General features: G+C 37.8%; 1 protein-coding gene across 3 annotated transcripts in view; it reads right to left on the bottom strand.

Moving 5' to 3' along the window:
• GAREM1 (GRB2 associated regulator of MAPK1 subtype 1) overlaps nucleotides 1–19,817 on the bottom strand; it is a 204,669-nt gene that overhangs the window by 24,760 nt on the left and 160,092 nt on the right. For all 3 annotated transcript variants that reach the window (XM_039463829.2, XM_039463830.2, XM_039463831.2), the window contains one exon: nucleotides 1,543–2,715. In XM_039463829.2, the coding sequence (XP_039319763.1) occupies nucleotides 1,543–2,715 (1,173 nt within the window). The remainder of the gene's footprint in view (nucleotides 1–1,542; nucleotides 2,716–19,817) is intronic.

Raw genomic sequence — 19,817 nt, 5'->3', positions numbered from 1 at the left:
GTTGCTCATGCTGTTCTGTCCGTAATGACCTTCTTTCTCATCTCTCTATTCGTCCAATTCATGTACATTTTCTAAATGCATTTAAAGTGTCATAATCTCCGTGGAGGCTCCTCTCATTCATCCCCCAAGTAGAAGTTTCTCTGTCTCTTCTGAATTCTCCACATATCTCTCTCAGTTTCCTATTGTTTATTACCTTTTTAACTTGTATAGCTGTCATTTCTTTTCATCTGTTACCTTCCCTGTAAAACTGAGAGGTACGAGGGCCTAGAGTCCAGGTTTTCTTGATGATTGTGCTTCTAGCATCTAGTCCAGTAATTCAATAATTTTTAAAAACCAGGTTCTGCACAGCCCCAGGGTTCCAAAGACGTGACCTGGTTCCAAAGAGGGGCAGAGAGTGGACAAAGACCTGGGGAAGACCCCCTTCCTCACGATCTGTGCTTCGGTCAGGTAGGTTTTCATTTGAACTCTTCTGTATATTGGGATTTATGTAATTTTTTAAAAAAGGATTCTTCTAGAGATAGAAAAAAGGAAGCCACTGTAATAGATACTGTCAAATAAATGAATAGAATTACACTCAATACCTCTAGCCCTTTCTCCGTCAGGGATAATGAAATTTCAGTGACAAAAAATGAGTGGCAAAGGTTCAGAGTGGCTGTCAATCGAAGAACATGGTCAAATTCGAGGGCCCTTTCTCTTGTTCTGTACAGAACTATACTGAAATTTTAGTTTTACATTAAAACCAAGCTCTGAATGAGTTATGTTTAAGGTGTTAAACAGAACTATCCTGGCACCTGGTTCTGGGGTGTGTGCGTGTGTGTGTGTGTGTGTGTGTGTGTGTGTGTATACATTAGCACATCCACTATGCTTTGATTTCAATGTAACGTCAGGGATACAGAATAGAGTTACAAATGAGGCTGATGCCTCTTGATTTTCTTCTACTTCTCCTCTCACCACCAAATAAATTTACTCCTCCTTTAGTCTTCCCCATGAATGGATATTAGTGTCATTTACTAATATCCCCAGAATGGGTATTAGTAAATGACACTAATATCCATTCTGCTGCTCAGGCTAAAAATCTGAGTTTCCTTTGATTTCTCTCGTTCCTTCATGCCTGACATCCAATTCACAAGTAATTTTGTTGAGTTTACCTGTAAAATACAGTCTGAAGCAGCCATCTCTCTCTGCCAGCCACTATGAGCTGTCATGGTTTAGGGCCTCACCACCTCACATCTACGTTACTGCAGTCACCTCTTCTCTGCCTCCCACCTTCCACGGTCTCCTCCCTATAATCCATTCTCCAGGCAGCAGCAAAAGTCATGTTTAAAACTCTCTAAGAGGTTCTCATCAGACATAGAGCAAATCTGTAACTCCTAACTGGTCAAAAATAATCAAGCTAACACATATATCTCACTCCAAACTAAACAAATTTGCTCACTCTGATAATCTTAGTTGGGGTGTTTTCCTTTAAGAAAATAAATTAGTGGATGACTGAGCAGAGAGACAGAAAAACTGACACCACCCTCAAAAACAGAAATTACTTACGGCTTCAGATTTGGGAGGCACTGGAGGTGGAGGTAGGGCAGTATCTGAAGACTTCACTGCTGCTCCCAGAGTCCCAGGGATGGGAAGAGGAGAAGTTGCACATTTGGATCGGACAGAACCTCTAAACTGATCACATCTGCTCTTCTCGCTCAGGGAGCGAGTGAGAGGCTGATGGCTGGGCTTGCCTTCCTCCAGCCACAGCTCTTCGTAGGGAAGTTCTGACTTTCCTGGGACGCCTGCTGATTCTTCACTAGCTTCCGGAAAAAGGTAGTCACTCCCACTATCACCAGAGTCCTGATAGGGCAGGATGTCATGAGGAAAGGGGGCCCAATCTCCTCCCAGGTCCCTGCAACCATGAAGGTTCACCTCGCTGTTGCCATGGAGATTGTTGCCATACACACAGACCGAGAGTCGGTGGAAGGACTGGGTGAGCTCATCTCGGGCGTAGCTGAGGGAGTTGGGCACATGGTTGTGGCCAGAGCACCGGCCCTTCTTGGGGCTCTTGCAGTCCTCATTCCAGTCGGTTTTCACATCACGGACAGCCCGTGAATACTCATCGATGTCGAACTGTTCTTGGCAGATACCTAACCAGTGATGGACCAGGGTTTCGGGCCATCCCTCTCCCTTCACTAGGTGTTCTGGGAGGCTGAACTTGGGGAGAGTCAAGTGCAAAGGAAAGTGCATGGGGAGGATCTTGTTGTTCCGCAGCACACAGCAAACCACCACTGTCTTGGTCTGGATGTTCACAAACTTGTAGCGGTGCCCCTCACGGATGAAGTGGAGGTCGTACGGGTTTCTCGGCGGAGGGCTTGGCACAGTCACATTCACAGGAAGCCTGGTCTTCTCCACAATGTTGCGGATGGTGTGTTCGCCCTCTTGCATCTGAAGTTCCAGGGGACTCCGGGTGCTAAATCTGCCCTTGCACTGGAATGGAAGGCTAATGCTTTCATTGGTCCGGTGATTCATGCAAATGAGGCATGGCATTTTGCCTTTTCCCAGCTTGCTGATGGAATTGAGCTTCCCAATCTTTTTGAAGATTGTATTGAGTCGTGACTTTTCCTTGAATGTCTTTGCATAAAGGATTTCTGCCTGCCCCATTAGAGTGAGTTCATCCCCAGTACACAGGGTGATGTTGTAAACTTCAGTGTCTTCATTGCATTCACCTGAAGCAACCTACAATATAATAAGTCACATTTTAGGTTCATTACCTTTGATGTACTCACGCAAAGAAGAACTTCCTATTAAGACACACGCAAGCCAGGCATGGTGGCTCACACCTGTAATCCCAGCACTTTGATAGGCTGAGGTGGGCAGAACACCTGAGGTCAGGAGTTCGAGACTATCCTTGCCAACATGGTGAAACTCCATCACCACTAAAAATAGAAAAATTAGCTGAGTGTGGTGGCAGCCACTTGTAGTCCCAGCTACTGAGGAAGCTGAGGGAGAAGAATTGCTTGAACCGCAAGGCAGAGGTTGCAGTGAGCTGAGATTATGCTATTGCACTTCAGCTGGGTGATAAGAGTGAGACTCCATCTCAAAAAAAAAAAAAAAAAAAAAAAAAGGACATACACAAATACACACACACAGGAAAATGCTTTGCTTTTCTTTAATACTAAATTTAGGCACTTCATTTCTTTTATTATACTTATATGGTTAACAATAACTACTTTTTGTTCAAGATGATTATTAGTTTAGAATTTTATAAACATCTCTTTTCTCTGTCTATATGCAGAGAGGTCTAACATATGGGTATTAACTGGGGCACTTTCATTTTTTCTTTTTCAGTTATAAATAATGTTTTCATGAACATAATGTAGAAAATTCCTGGTTGATTTAAATTTTTAAAATTTGAAATTGAAACAAAGAACTTAAAAATGTGGTATTTCTCCGTTTTACAAAATTATATACCCATTATTTATGTTAATTGGAAGAAATATTAGAAAACAAATATAAAAATGAAAAACTTGTATCTGTAAAATTTAATATAAATAGAAAAAGGAAATGGACTTGATCTATCTCAGAGATACATATAGATACAGATATACACAATTCTGTTACCTGAGTTTCTAACTATAATCTATCCATTTCCCTGGGGCATATACTTCATCAATAGTAATACTAACCTAATGTATTCCATTTTGTATGAATGTGCATTAATTTATTTGACTAGTTCCTTCCTGTTAGATAAAAATATAGATGGGCTTTCCCATTGTATAGCAATTATAAATAGTACTGCAATGAGCTTTTTACAGCTCAATTATTCCCTTAGGGTAAAGTACCAGAAAAACTGCAGGGACAAAAGCTATTCATGTATTTTTGTTTTGTTTTTTAAGACAGAAAGATCTTGCTCTGCTGCCCATGCTGGAGTGCAGTGGCTTGATGACAGCTCACTGCAGCCTTGACCTCCCAGGCTTAAGGAATCCTCCCACAGCCTCTCGAATAGCTGAGACTACAGGTGTGAGCCACGACACCTAACTAATATGCATATATTTGAAAGGTCTAATATGCACTGCCCATTGTGCTTTCCTCAGCATTATACTTATTTACACTTCTATAACTTTATGAAATTATGTCTCCCTATACTCACACTAAAGTTTATTTCATGTTTATCCGTATGAGAGGTAAAGCATGCATACTGAATTTATTTTATTAATTCTAAATATATTTATTGGTATATTCATTTTTCAGTATTTATCTGATTATTTACATCTCTTACTGATTACTTTTTATGTAATGAAAATGTAATGTCATTTATGCTATGTATTTTTCCATTTGTTGTTTGAATTACATTTTTATAGCTTAACTATTAAAGTTGTTTTTTAAAAAAGTAGTCAATATTTTCAAAATTTTGCTTTGTGATTTCATTCTTGCGTGCTATGCTTCTAGCTGAGATAATACAGATTCATGATTCTGAACCAGGAGTGATTGTATCTTCTAGAGGACATTCTCGCAATGTTTGGAGACAGTTTTGATTGCCATGACTGGGGAAGCTGCTGCTTGCATCTAGTGGGTAGTGGCCAGGGAAGCTGCTCAATATGCTGTAATGCCCAGGACAACTCCCCACAGCAAAGAATTAGCCAGTGCAAAAATTTCAGTGGTGCTGAGGTTAAGAAACGCTGGTATAATTTCCAGTGTTTTCTTTTAGTACTTTGCTATGTAGCTCTATTTATTTTTTTCTGAATCCTAACCACTAGTGCAACACAGAATGTAACTCTTATTTACTCTGGTGGATTATTTAAGGTGGTATTTATTTATTTATGTAAGTTAACTGAGTGTCGAGTACACTTCCTAATAGCCATCCCTTTCATAACTGATTTGAAGTGTCACTTTTATTGTATAAGATTATATACTTTTATATCACAAATTATAAAAAAAAATATAAAGTTTTATATAAAGTTTTATATACTGAGTTCATAAAATACATACATTCAAATATATACCTATATGTCCATCTATTTTGAGGCCATTTGTCTTAGCTACCTTTTTGTCTGTTTTCCCACTGTAACTATGTTGTTTTAAATTTCTGTGTCTTTATCTACTATTTTCAGATCTGATAACAAAAGCCCTTGTGTTTACTTTGATTCAAAAAGTATGTGGATGGCAGAGAAATGAAGTCAAAAGTCAGATGACAGACTGAAAATATTTACAAAACATATCACAGATAAGGAGCTAATATCTCTAACATACAAGCAGCTTTTTAAAAGTAAGGACCCAAGACCATCCTGGCTAACATGATGAAACCCCATTTCTACTAAAAGTAAAAAAAAATTAGCTGGGCGTGGTGGCAGGCACCTGTAGTCTCATCTACTTGGGAGGCTGAGGCAGGAGAATCGCTTGAACCTAGAAGGTGGAGGTTGCAGTGAGCTGAAATTGCGACCCTGCACTCCAGCCTGGCAACAGAGTGAGACTCCATCTCAAAAAGAAAGAAAAAAAAGGATTAAAAATGTTGCAGAAAAACAGGCAAAATATATGAAAAATCAATTAACTAATAAGATGCACAATGGTTTTTAAACCTATGAAAAGATGTTCAACTCTTCTCCTCATAAGAGAAATGTCAATTAAAATTACACTAAGATACCATTTCTTACCTAACACAATGATTAAAAATTCAAAAGCTTGACATCACACTTAGCTGGTAAGGCTATGGGGTAAAAGACATCCTTGTCCATAGCTGGTGAGAATACAGCATGATACAACCCCTGTGGTGGGGAATTTGGCAGTATCAAGCCAAATGAAGCACAAGAAAAACCAGAAAACAGTGAAACTGGTTACTTAATGGAGCTAGGGACAAGGGAGGAAATGACATCTTTCTAAGTATACCTTGCCAGAGTTTTGATTTCAATGATGTATGCTAATGTGCCGTACATTTTAAAAAATTAGGTTGACGAGAATTTTTAAAGATTTTTTAAAAAATTATACTTTAAGTTCTGGGATACATGTGCAGAACATGCATGTTTGTTACATAGGTATACACGTGCCATGGTGGTTTCTGGCATCCACCAGCCTGTCATCTACATTAGGTATTTCTCCTAATGCTATTCCTCCCCTAGTCCCCTACCCGACAGGCCCCACTGTGTGATGTTCCCCTCTCTGTGTCCATGTGTTCTCATTATTCAACTCCCACTTACGGGTGAGAACAATGCGGTGTTTGGTTTTCTGTTCCTATGTTAGTTTGCTGAGAATGATGGTTTCCAGTTTCACCCATGTCCCTGCAAAGGACATGAATTCATCCTTTCTAATGGCTGCATACTATTCCATGGTGTATATGTGCCACATTTTCTTTATCCAGTCTATCGTTGATGGGCATTTTGGGTTGCTTCTAAGTCTTTGCTATTGTGAAGAAGAGCAAAGACATACATGTGCATGTGTCTTTGCAGTAGAATGATTTATAATTCTTTGGGTATATACACAGTAATGGGATTGCTGGGTAAAATGTTATTTCTGGTTCTAGATCCTTGAGGAATCGCCACACTGTCTTCCACAATGGTTGAACTAATTTACACTCCCACCAACAGTGTAAAAGTGTTCCTATTCCTCCACATCCTCTCCAGCATATGTTGTTTCCTGACTTTTTAATGATCACCATTCTAACTGGTGTGAGATGTTATCTCATTGTGGTTTTGATTTACATTTCTCTAATGACCGGTGATGAGCTTTTTTTTTTCATGTTTTTTTGGCCGCATAAATGTCTTTTTTTGAAACATGTCTGTTCATATCCTCTGCCCACTTTCTGACGGGGTTATTTTTTTCTTGTAAATTTGTTTCTTTTAAAACTGAATGCAACTGGAAATAAATAGAAAATCCAACTGTATTTCAAATCAATAAAATAACCACTCTGGGGAAAGAGAAATAATCCAAGTAGTGACCCCAACCAAATCTCGCCTTGAATTGTAATAATCCCCATGTGTCAAGGGAGGGACTAGGTGAAGATAAGTGAATCACTGGGGTGTTTTCCCCATGCTGTTCTCATAATAGTAAGTGAGTTATCATGAGATATGGTTTTATAAGGGGCTTCCCACAACACTGGGTACTCATTCTCTCTCCTGATGCCCTGTGAAGAGGTGCCTTTCTCCATGAGTTTAAGTTTCTGGAGCCTCCCCAGCCATGTACAACTGTGAGTCAATTGAACCTTTTCCTTTATAAATTACCCAGTCTCAAGCAGTTCTTTATAGCAGTGTGAGAATGGCTAATACCCTATCTTTGACCATATAATGACAGTAGGGGAAAAAAAAAGACCAATAAATATTGTGATCCTTTTGGTAGATATGTTTTTCATAGGGATATGGGTAGAGCAACTCTGAGTCAAATTTATGTGCATTATGAGATTGAATGAATGGGTAAATATATTGATGTCTTGGGAGTTACAAAGTTTTCATTTTAGAAAGAGAGACAGAAACATGGAATGAAGAGCAGGAAAGGTAAGACAGAACTTCCTGGGGTTTGGATTGGAATAAGAGGGATCTGTATTAACTCACACTTTTCAGCAATCACACACACACACCCCCACCTTGGCTTTTTCCTTTCCAAACAACAAGAAACTGCCCGAACCATTTGCCACTAAAAGGAACCAGGGCTCCCTAGAGAAATGACAAACTCCTGGGGTAGGGCAGAAATGGTACAAGGTGCACTTGGAACATTTTGTTGTGCCAGAAAGTAAGGTGCTCAAAAGATTAAGATGATGGGAGCACGCCAAAAAGACACAGGAACCAGCCTGAATGAGCTCCTACTGCTAAAATCTGGGACAATTAGAGCATCACGATAAATGAAGACCACAATGAATTATAAGCTACTGAATAAAACAGGAACACCTAAGTCCATGCTGATAAGAAAAAGATGAACAATGTTGAAAAACAATGCATGCGGGAAAGTTGACAAATGTAGAAGACGGTAAAATCATAATTTTGCAATGTATTATTTCCTTCATGATTTATTACTGTTATACTTTATACTATTATAACTTGTTATAGTAAAGATCATTTTATATAAGAATTATCAATAGATACTAAATTTATAGAAGTTTGACTAAGAAGACCACATGCATGGTCTTAGTGTCTTTCTCCAGAATGATTATTCATTGCAAGGGGAAAAAAGTAACTCTATAGTGGAGAATATACCTTGGACAATACCTTGACCAGGTTATCAAATTTAATATCACCAAGGAGAGGCATACTGACATCCCTTACCTCTGAAGGTGATTTCCTGAGACATTCATGATCTGGCTTATGTACCATTCCAGCCAAAACTATTACTGAAATCTCATCATGAGGAAATATGAGACAAACTCAAACAAAAATATTCTATAAAATACCTGGTGTGTATTCTTAACAAAATTTCAATGCCGGAAAAGACAAAGAAGGGCTAAATAATTGTTCCAGATTAAAATGAAATAATAATTGTTCCAGATTAACATGAAATAAAGTGAAAAGTAAATGCAATAAAGCACACTTTTGGAATATCTGGCCAATTTGGAATAGGGACTATAAGTAAAAGCATCATTATCACTGCTAATGTTCCTGAATATATTGCATTTACATAAGAAAATACCTTTATTCTTAGGAAATATACACGGATGTATTAAGGGGGTAAGGGGCATAATGCATTCAGTTCACCCTCACATGATTCAGAAAAAGGTAAGTTATATTATGCATATGTGTATATGTGAGTGGAGTCGGGGGGAACGGGGGAAACAAATTTGCGAAAATGGCAAAAGTCAGTGAATCTGGCTAAAGTGTTAGGGAGTCCTTATTATTATTCTCGCAACAATTCTTTAGAACTGAAATAATTTAAAAATAAAAGGTTGAAGAATCTGCCTTACTTTTCCAGATAAACTTTAGAATCATTTTGTCTATGGTTTGTAATGATAATTATTGTAGTACATTAAATCCACATGGTATTTCGGAAAGAAATGACATCATTGTAATAGCATTTCCAAAGAGGCACATGATAATTCTCATCATTTATTCAGACCTATTATTTCCCTTGTTAGTATTTAATTCTGCCTTCATTATCAATCCCTGGACACTGCTGTCGAGTCACAGTTGCTGGATTTGTTTTATTACTATTCTGCATGTCCAGTGTCTTACTCTAACAATTTTTTTCAGTTAATTCTCTTGAGATTAGTAGGTGATTATATATTACCCAAATGATGAAAAATTTATCTTTATCCTTTCAATTTTTATCCCTTCTCTCCCATAACAGAGTGGTGGTGATGACAGTGAGCATTTTAATGTTTCAGATTTTAATGAGAATATTGTCAGTGTTTTAATATAAAAATATGAGAAATTCATTTGAGATATTCTTTATCATGTAAGTAATGTCTTCCCAATTCTAGTTTTCTAAATCTTTCTACAAATAAAAATTTTAAAAGTTTTAATCAAATGTTGATTCTGTATCCAATAAGATGATCATTTGTTTATTTTTGCTGTTGTTTTGTTTTTGAGATGGAGTATCACTGTCACCCAGGCTGAAGTTCAATGGCATGATCTCAGCTCACTGCAACTTCTACCTCCTGAGTTCAAGAGATTCTACTGCCTCCTGAGTAGCTGGGATTACAGGCATGACCTACCACTCCTGGCCCATATGTTTATTTTTAACTTCTCTAATATGCTGATTATATATAATAGATTCCCAAATATTAAAATAATTCTACATGCTTGAAATAATCTCTACATGATCATAGTACACTTAAGACAATATTGTATAATTCTCTGACAGTACCTGATCTATGGTGTAGGTATTTTTGTTACAGATGAGACTGGTCTACAGTTTTATTATGTTATGTTTATCAGGTTTCGGTATCAGGCTTATATTAAGCCTAAGCTTGAATTTTTTCTCTCATGTTAATAAAAATGTCTGGGTAAAGTAATTGACAATATTCATACTACACCCTGAGTAATGATCATCAACATGTGTTGAGAAAACTAGGAAGAGCAACCTTTGTAAATAATTTCTTACCTTCTATTCTAGGTCATCTCTGTATAATTTTAATTTTTGGACCAAGTAATTTGTCAATCGACATTAGAACTATAAAAAACAAACAGCTTTGCTGTTTCCATAGTGAAGTGAATTTCTCCATAGGAGACATTATAAATACAGAAATGACAGCACAGTATTGTTTTAACGGGAATATATGCTGCTAAGGCTTAAAAGTCCATTTTGGAAGACTCAGATAAGTATTGCTATTATTTTTCTAACAAGATCTCAACCTAACTGTGTTTACTTTTAGTACTCCAGTATTAATCTGGTCCTAATGCAGATGCTAGGCATCTAAGTTAAAGCCTAGGAATTTAAATAAATTTTGTTTTGTTGAGATGAAGTCTCACTCTGTCGCCTGAGCTGGAGTGCCATGGCGTGGTCTCAGCTCACTGCAGCCTCTGCCTCCTGGGTTCAAGCGATTCTCCTGCCCTAGCCTCCTGAGCAGCTGGGACTATAGGCAGTTGCCACCACGCTCAGCTAAGTTTTGTATTTTTAGTAGAGATGGGGTTTCACCATATTGGCTAGGCTGGTTTTAAACTCCTGACCTCATCATCCAGCCACCTTGGCCTCCTAAAGTGCTGAGATTACAGGCTTGAGCCACTGTGCCTGGCCAGCTTTTTATTTGGAATGATTTCAGATTTGCAGAAAACTTACAAAGGTAGCACAGAAAGTTCCTGTATACTCTTTACCTAGCTTCTGTTCACTTTAGTACAATATTGTTACATAAAGTACAAGTTTTACTTGGATTTCACCAGTTTTTTCCCATGAGTGTCATTTTTCTATCCCAGGATCAAGCCAGGATGCCACATTGCCTCTAGTCCCCTAATCTGTGAGTTTCTTTGCCTTGTTTTTAAGGCTTTGATAATTTTGAATTAACATTTATAAATGATAGTATTTATCGATGGCTTTCTTTCTTTTCCCATAGAACCTGTAATTTTAAGTTTTTAGTTATATATATATATATATATATATATATATATATATATATTGCACTTTGTAAGTGACTGTATCTTGCTATGTTGCTCAAGCTGGACTTGAACTTCTGGGCTCAAGTGATCCTCCTGCCTCAGCCTCCCAAGTGGCTGGGACGAGAGGAATAGGATGCTCTGCCTGGATTCTGGTTTCAGTTATTTTATTCTCTTGACTTAGGTCACCAAGAATCATCTAATATCCATTTTAACTTTTGGTTTATCCCTAAGGCTTTTAATTTCAACTAGTATCTAATAGAACTTATAAAAATACAGATCAAAGGTCAGTATATATTACCCATGGTCCAAACCTGGCCCACCAGTTGGTTCTGTAAATAAAGTTTTATTGGGACACTGCCACACTCATTCATGTAAATACAGGCTATGGCTGTTTTCACTCAACGATCGCAGTGCTGAATAGCTGCAACAGTGACTACATGGCTTACAAACTCTAAAATATGTACTCACTGTTTCTTTACAGTAAAGGTTTGCTGATACTGGGTATAGATGGATGAAAATAATCATGGCCTTTGGAAATTGACAGGTACAATACTATTAGCTAAACTACAAGCTGAGTTTGAATCTTGCCTTTACAGTGCAGTGGCCTTAGACAAAATGTTTTTAGTTTTTTGAGCCTCAGGTTCCTCACCTATAAAATGGAACACCACCGTCTACTTTGCAGGAATGTACGTAAACAAATGCCCACAGTGCTTGGCATATGGTCATCTCTCATTAAGTGGAGGCCATCATTACTATTACTTTTATTAACAAAACATTTTACTTCTTTTAATTCTATTTCACATTGCCTTTCATATCTCTGTATTTTCACATGGATTTCTAAGTTTTCATCTACTACTGTGGTCAAGCCCAAACTACAAGTTCTAAGCATTATCCTTCTCTGTGTACTGAATATTGTTCAAGTTTTTATTGACTATGTTTTCCCAGATTAAAACTTAATGCCAGAATAGAGCTGAAATATCATTACAGTTATATCCCAAAGGATGTGAACATATGGAAATAATTCAAAATACACTATTTTAGAATAGTCTAGTCTCCAAAACTCTCAGCTGTACTGCTATACTTTGTTTTTATTAGAACTTTGTGAAAAACTTGGCGAGTCATCCATTTGAATAAAGATGGAGACAGGGATAAAGATGGAGACAGGAATAAAGATGAAGACAGGGATCCAGAAACAAAAAATACGCTTCTATCCCTTTAAATCAATGTTTACTATATTTTTCCTAATTTATCTTTATAAAGATACACCTCCCAGAATTAAGAAATGATAAGTCTAGTGAAGTAACTGCAAAGCAAATGAACTGAAAGAGAATGTCCATCAGTTTTTGAGACTCACATTGGACAGTACACATACAGATTAAACAGATCAAAGTTATCCTCACTAAATGTCACTATCTGGGCACATTTAACAGTTTTGTCTACATTTTCGTGTATGTGTGTACTTCTTAAGTAACTTACTCCTACTGTCATACATAAAAATGCATAACATATGTGAGCACAATCTGTAATCCCATGCTTCCAACTCTGAAGTCATTATTAATGCTAGCAATGAGCCCTGAATAAATTATGAAACTAACGTACTGACCAATTTTGTGGTCACTGTCAGTGACAGATGAAAAATCTCATAAATAAATGCTCTTTTTTTCTTTAGCAGTTGAGCCAAGCAGTCTCCTTAGGTTTCTACAGATGTAATTCATTTGCATAATTTCTTTCCTTTTTTTTTAATAGCAAAAGAAACAATGCATTCTGTCTAAGTGCTTCCGTATGTGTGTCTGGTTAACATTTCCAGTTTCGATGTTTCCTGAGAGGAAGTAATTCAAAGTGTGTTATCTAAACAACTCTAATAGGTCTAATCCAGGAAACTATCAGGGTTTTGCTTTTTACTGCTCCTAATACCACTCAGAATTAATACCCCAAGGTCAAGAAACATTTAAAAACACTGATGTAAAATTTTAAGCACATGCACACACACACTCCTTTCTCTTTCTCTCTCTCTCTCTCTCTGTCTCTCTCTGAAGGTTCTGGCAATAGGAAATCTGTTCTCTAACAACAACGTTCAAATAACAATTGTTCAAACATGTAAGAGGTTAAAATTCCAACTTGTAAGTTAAAACCAGGAATGATCTGATTGATACATAGGTTATACAGGCAATATTTGATTAGTATTATGGTATGTCTTCCCAAATTAAATTTTCATAACTCTTTCTTTTGGGAAAATGACAGCAAATGAAAGAAAAATTGCATTAAGAGTTAAGATAAATGTTAACCCTGAATAGTGTATATATTATTTGACACAAAATAGGGCAAGAATGACAAGTACAATGGCAATGATTTCATTTGTGATGCCACAGCAGAGGGCTTGCTAACCGGTAATTTTTCAGAGGGCCCAAAACCTCAGATGACAAAAAAAGCACTGAGCTGTCTTCAAACATTGAAATAATTAACCTCACAATTGTATCCAATTTACCATTCTGAATGGATCTTGAAAATAAATGACATCTGACTCACCCTAAGGGAAACATGTAATTTTGAAAAACTGGAAAATAAAAAGCGGCTATATCTAAATACATTCAATTTTCATTTTAAAAATTCCTTTTTACATCTGACAAAATTCAGGTTGCATAGGAATCAATAATTTCTGACCTCTCTGGAATATAGTCAAGAACAAGGCAGTGAGCTAACCAAAAAGATGGGATGTTGATGTTAGGGCTTATGGTAAAAGCTGTAAGGTCCTTAGTGTACTGATTCCTACAACTCCATTAAATATGATTGCCAATTTACAGCTTTAGCAAAACAGAAGTGAAAATTAAACTAAAAATGGGGACTGTTAGAAAGGTATTCTGAAAGACATAAGAAGCCACAAAAAACCTTTAAAGGTTTTTAAACAAAAAACAAAAAAAAAAAAAAAAGGAAAAAAATGCGTGAGACCATAAAATATCAAACGGTCAGGGCTATGGTCTCTCCATATAAAGGTAAAAGTCATACTCATCTCAAGCGGAGCTAAGTGCTTTAATCAATTACAGAACAGGAGACAATGGTAAGTTTAAATTTTGTTCAAGTACTCTCTTCAAGATAGTAGAAAAGTGCATTATAAAATACCAAAAGGAAATTATAGTCATTTTGGACAGAATTTTGTTAAAATTCACAGCTACTCCAAAAACTGGCTAGCTGGAATTACTCATGCTCTAAAGACTACAGAGAGTAAGTAGAAAATGCTGAAGCAAATAATCCCTACTCATTTTGAAAAATCACAGGAAAAGATGGTCTCTCTGACATTGTTATAAACTTAAAACGCAAGATTCCTTTTCTGAATTCTTGAGACGGAAACTAAGCATCGTATTTTAAATGAGGAAATGGTCGGTTATGACTGAACTATTCTTCGAAAACAAAACAAAAAACCCTGAAGAATACTGAATGTTTCAGTGCTACTAGCTTGTATTATTTTACAGGAAAACCACAGGATGCCCCATGTATGCAGAGCAAAGTCTACTAATAAACTATTTTTGTGTTTTCAAAGACAAAACATAACCAGAAGGATGGCAGAGCATAAACAGTTATGACAAGAGTAGAATCACAAGTGGCCCCAAATCTCCCCATTAATGTATTTTTAAGGCCCTGTCCGTAGTTTGTTCTGTTAAAATATAACGAAAGTAAAGTGTCTGTTCACATCCTTCACCCACTTTTGAATGGCCCTGAGAAGACATACATGAGGCCAACAAACATATGAAAAAATGCTCATCATCACTGGTCATTATAGAAATGCAAATCAAAACTACATTGAGATACCACCTCATGCCAGTTAGAAGGGCAATCATTAAAAAATCTGAAGACAACAGATGCTGGAGAGGATGTGGAGAAATAGGAACACTTTTAGGCTGTTGGTGGGAGTGTAAATTAGTTCAACCATTGTGGAAGACAGTGTGGCGATTCCTCAAGGACCTAGAAATAGAAATTCCATTTGACCCAGCAATCCCATTACTGGATATATATCAAATTGTTCTACTATAAGGACACATGCAGACAAATGTTCACTGCAGCACTGTTTACAATAGCAAAGACCTGGAACCAACCCAAATGCCCATCGATGATAAATTGGACAGGGAAAATGTGGCACATATACACCATGGAATATTATGCAGCCATCAAAAATGATGAGTTTGTGTCCTTTGTAGGGACACGGATGAACCTGGAAACCATCATTCTCAGTAAACTGACACAGGAACAGAAAATCAAACACCGCATGTTCTCACTCACAGGTGGGTGTTGAACATTGAGAACACATGGACACAGGGAGGGAAGCATCACACACTGGGATCTGCTGTGGGGAAACAGGGGAGGGAGAGCGATAGGTGGGTAGTTGGGGAAAGATAGCATGGGGAGAAATGCCAGATACAGGTGATTGGGAGGAAGGCAGCAAATCACACTGCCATGTGTGTACCTATGCAACAATCTTGCATGTTCTTCACATGTACCCCAAAACCTAAAATGCAATGAAAAAAAAAAAAAGAACAAAAAACATAATGACCTCCATTTCATATATATATATAGAAAGTAACATAGGCTGGGCGAGTTGGCTCATGCCTGTAATCCTAGCAATTTGGGAGGCCGAGGTGGGCGGATCACCTGAAGTCGTGAGTTTGAGATTAGCCTGACTAACATGGAGAAACCCCATCTCTACTAAAAATACAAAATTAGCTGGGTGTGTTGGTGCATGTCTGTAATCTCAACTATCTGGGAGGCTGAGGCAGGAGAACTGCATGAACCCAGGAGGTGGAGGTTGCTGTGAGCCAAGATTGTGCCATTGTACTCTAGCCTGGGCAACAAGGGCCAAACTTCATCTCAAAAAACAAAAAAATTAAACATAGTATATGTTTAATTTGTTAACTGTTTATCTATGAAAATAAGACAGTCTAACTGGTCAGGAGAAGTAGAAGGTCTTCATTTCTTCAGCATTTTTTCAGATGGCACCTTTTAAAAGGGTAACAAATATGTTAAAATAAAAGGCACATGGATTGCATCAAATCTATGACTTGGGAAAAAAACTGGCTGGTTTTCAGTAACTTGGAAGCCTTGGTTTACCTTCAGAGTTTAGCATCAAGTTGCATTAATCATATTAAACTTTAAAACCTGTGCTTATTTATGTAGCAATGCATTTTAGTCACGTCAGTGTATCTTTAACACTGCTTTAAGCAACAATGCAAGAACCCAAACTCTGGTCTTGCTGCTTTATTAATACTAGTTAGCACTCTAAAAATTCTGGAGTAAGGTCTTATGGAGTTTGAAGGAGTTCATTCTGACATGATTATTTAAACAATCATAAACTACACTGATGATGATAGAGTGAAAATATCAAAACAAGTATGAACAAAGGTGAACATGAAAAAGCCAATACTCTAAGATGGATCCTGAGTGGCTAATTGGGTCTAGATTGAAAATAGAGCCAACCAACCATTTGCTGATTGGAGGTCACACATATGCTCTGAGTTCCTGGAAAACCCGTGACTTCATTCAACTTTGGGACTTTCAGAGCTAATGCAAATCGACCAATTAAAACTCACAAGTCTCGGCTAATCAGGGCTCAGCAGCACCAACTAATCAGAACCAAGTGTGTTTCAATCCTTCATTTGCTATATGGACCTGACTGGGAACCTGAGTGGGTGCTTTTGCTATAAAACCTGGGTCCCTCCCTTTGTTCTCTGGAACTGCATATTCATTTTACACTGAAGGCTATCCCTCCACAGTCTGCAAATTATTCACTGGAATAGTCTTTCCTTCAAATTCCTATTTCAGAGAACTTTTGTTTATATAAGTTGTAAGATTTTATTTTTTAAATACTGGCACCATATTCCACTATTAACAAGATATAAAATGGTACATGTATAACACTCATAAAACCTGCTAAATACTGTGTATCAGACCATACATGTTTCAGAAATACAAATGAAAGCAGGATTTTGTCTATATTGCACAAATGCAATAATGACTGAACATGTTTTGATTTTTTAAAAAGGAAAATGAATTAAACTGTATAAGTAATTGTGTCAAAGTGAAAGTACATTCTGATCACAATCTTGGGCCTTACCTCAAATCCATAAACAGAGTGTGATGGAGCAGAAAGGTGACAGGGTTGTATTAGGATACCTGGTTTCTATGCTAGGCTTTGCTGCTGAGTCATTTCGTGGCTTCCTATCAACCAATGAAGTCGGTTAACATAGCTGCTTCTCAGTTTTCATATTTGTTAAAAGCAGTAGGATTAGGCAAGGTCTAAGGGCCTTTCCAGATCTAAAATTTGATTATTTATAAAAACTCAAAGTCTGTAAACTTCCTAGTCCTGTTGGATAATTTATAGTATTTCATTATTTTACTCTTGGTCACGTTTCTTAGCATTGCAAAGCTCTTAGTTTTTTCACTTAAGTTCTCTGAACCTTATGCAATATTTCCTGCAATTAAAAAGAGGCACCTCTGGGTATACATACACAATGGAATACTATTCAGCCTTAAAAAGGAAAAAAATCATGTCATTTGTAGCAACATGAATGAACCTGGAGGGCATCATGCTAAGCAAAATAAGCCAGTCACAGAAAGACAAAGTGGAAACTAAAAACATCGAACTTACAGATACAGAGAGAATGGTGGCTGCCAGAGGCTGGAGAAGGGGGAGAATGAGCAGATGTTGGCCAAAGGGTACATTTAGTACATTTCCCCCAGTTAGAATGAGGGGAAAATAAGTATGAGAGGTGATGGAAATATTAATTAGCTTGATTCAATCATTCTACATTGTTTATCTGTACCACAGCATCACTTTGTCAATATCCAAAGAAAAGGTACCACTGAAATCCTTCTCACAACACAGTGGCTCTGCTGCTAGGCACTCACACCCCAGCCCAAGCAAGTTCCAAAGCCAATAATCAGAAGCTGATATGCCACTGACAGGACTGTCAGCTCAGCTCCTGGCCAGACCATGGATGCAGTATGGAAGTGGTTCTGAAGAGGTCTAGGCAGGCAGAGGTAATGACTGTACCTCTGTATTTCAGCCACGTGTGACTGAAACTTCACATTTCTGAGTGGGTCACTTTCTCTAGTGGAGACAATGCAAACTTGTTACTTTGCCTCTGGGGAAATCTATACTGGAACAGCTGAAAGTATGGATCTCACTAGCCAGCTGGAACTAAAATAGCAACATTATAGCATCCAGATTAGAGTATTTGGGTTCTGAGATTTGAGAGTAGTAATTTTAATGTAGAAAGCTTCTGGATTACATCAGTGAAGACAGGATGCCTCTGACCCAATGCCAAATCGAAGGCTATCCTTTTTTCCCTCTCTCCCCACAATTGTCACAATACAGACAGAACTTAAAAGCTAACTTGTTAGTCATTATTTTGATGGCAGAAAATGCATGTGGGGGAAATTTTCTCATCTTTATTGAGCTGAGTTTGAAAGGCTGGAAGACATTTAAAATAACTCAGTAGTTATTAGCGTAGTAAAGTCTCCAAAAAAGTATTTGATGTGAAGGGGTATTTTTGAAACCACAACAAAGAACAGCTACTATGTACTGAGTTTTTAATAGTAAGTCACTGACTAGAAAGTATTACATAAAGAGTAAGCAGGCCAGGCATGGTGACTCATCTCATGCCTGTAATCTGAGCGTTTTGGGAGGCTGAGGTGGGAAGATTGCTTGAGGCCAGCAGTTCAAGACCAGCCTGGGCAACACTGTGAGATGCTTGTCTCTACAGAAAAATCTTAAAAATCAGCCAGGTGTAGTGATGCATGCCTGTAGTCCTAGCTATTCAGAAAGCTGAAGCAGGAGGATCATTTGCATCCAGGAGTTCAAGTCTACAATGAACTATGATAGTGTCACTGTACTCCAGCCTGGGTGACAAAACGTGTTTCTAAAAAAAAAAAAAAAATGTTGGGAAGAAAGAAAGAAGAGGGAAATGAAAGAAAGGGAGAAAGAGGGAAGGGGCAGGGGAGGGAAAAGAGAAAAGAGGCCAGGCATAATAGCTCACACCTATAATCCCAGCACTCTGGGAGGCTGAGGAGGGTGGCTCACTTGAGGTCAGGAGTTTGAGACAAGCCTGACCAACATGATGAAACCCCGTCTCTACTAAAAATAAAAAAAATTAGCTGGGTGTGGTGGCGTGTGCCTGTAGTCTGAGCTACTTGGAAGGCTGAGGCAGGAGAATCATTTGGACCTGGGAGGCGGAGGTTGCAGTGAGCCGAGATCACACCATTGCACTCCAGCCTGGGTGACAAAGTGAGACTTTGTCTAAAGAAAAAAGAAAGAAAGAAAGAAAGAAAGAAAGAAAGAAAGAAAGAAAGAAAGAAAGCAAAAAGTAAGAGCAAGTGAAATAATGTGAATCTGTGGTGGGAAAAGTTTTTAATGTGAAACTTTTTTAGGATTTTATGTTCTGAACCAGGGATTGGCAAACCTTTTCTTACAGGTTCAGATAGTAATAATTTTGGCCTCTATGGGCTATACAGTCTCTGCTGAAACTACTTAATTGTGCTGTTAGCATGAAAGCGGCCACAGAGAATACATAAACACATGGAGATGGCTTTATTCCAATAAAATTTTATTGACAAAAACAGGCAGCTTGCCCACAAGCTAGTTTGCCAGGCCCCTTACTAGACACTTGCAAAGTACTTGAGTGTATTACTTAACTTAATTCTGATGGCAAATCTATGAGGTGGGTAGTATCACCTCCATTTTGTAGGTGGACACACTGAGGGCTCAGGTCATGTGATCCACCCATGGTCAAAGTCAATACCTGGAGCAGGGTTCTGAAGTCAGCTTTGAATTCAGAGCCTGAGCCA

The sequence above is a fragment of the Saimiri boliviensis genome, chromosome 13 (genome assembly GCF_048565385.1).
Source record: "Saimiri boliviensis isolate mSaiBol1 chromosome 13, mSaiBol1.pri, whole genome shotgun sequence".
In the NCBI taxonomy this organism is placed as follows: Eukaryota; Metazoa; Chordata; class Mammalia; order Primates; family Cebidae; genus Saimiri; species Saimiri boliviensis.
This window is presented reverse-complemented; position numbering and strand designations above follow the sequence as displayed.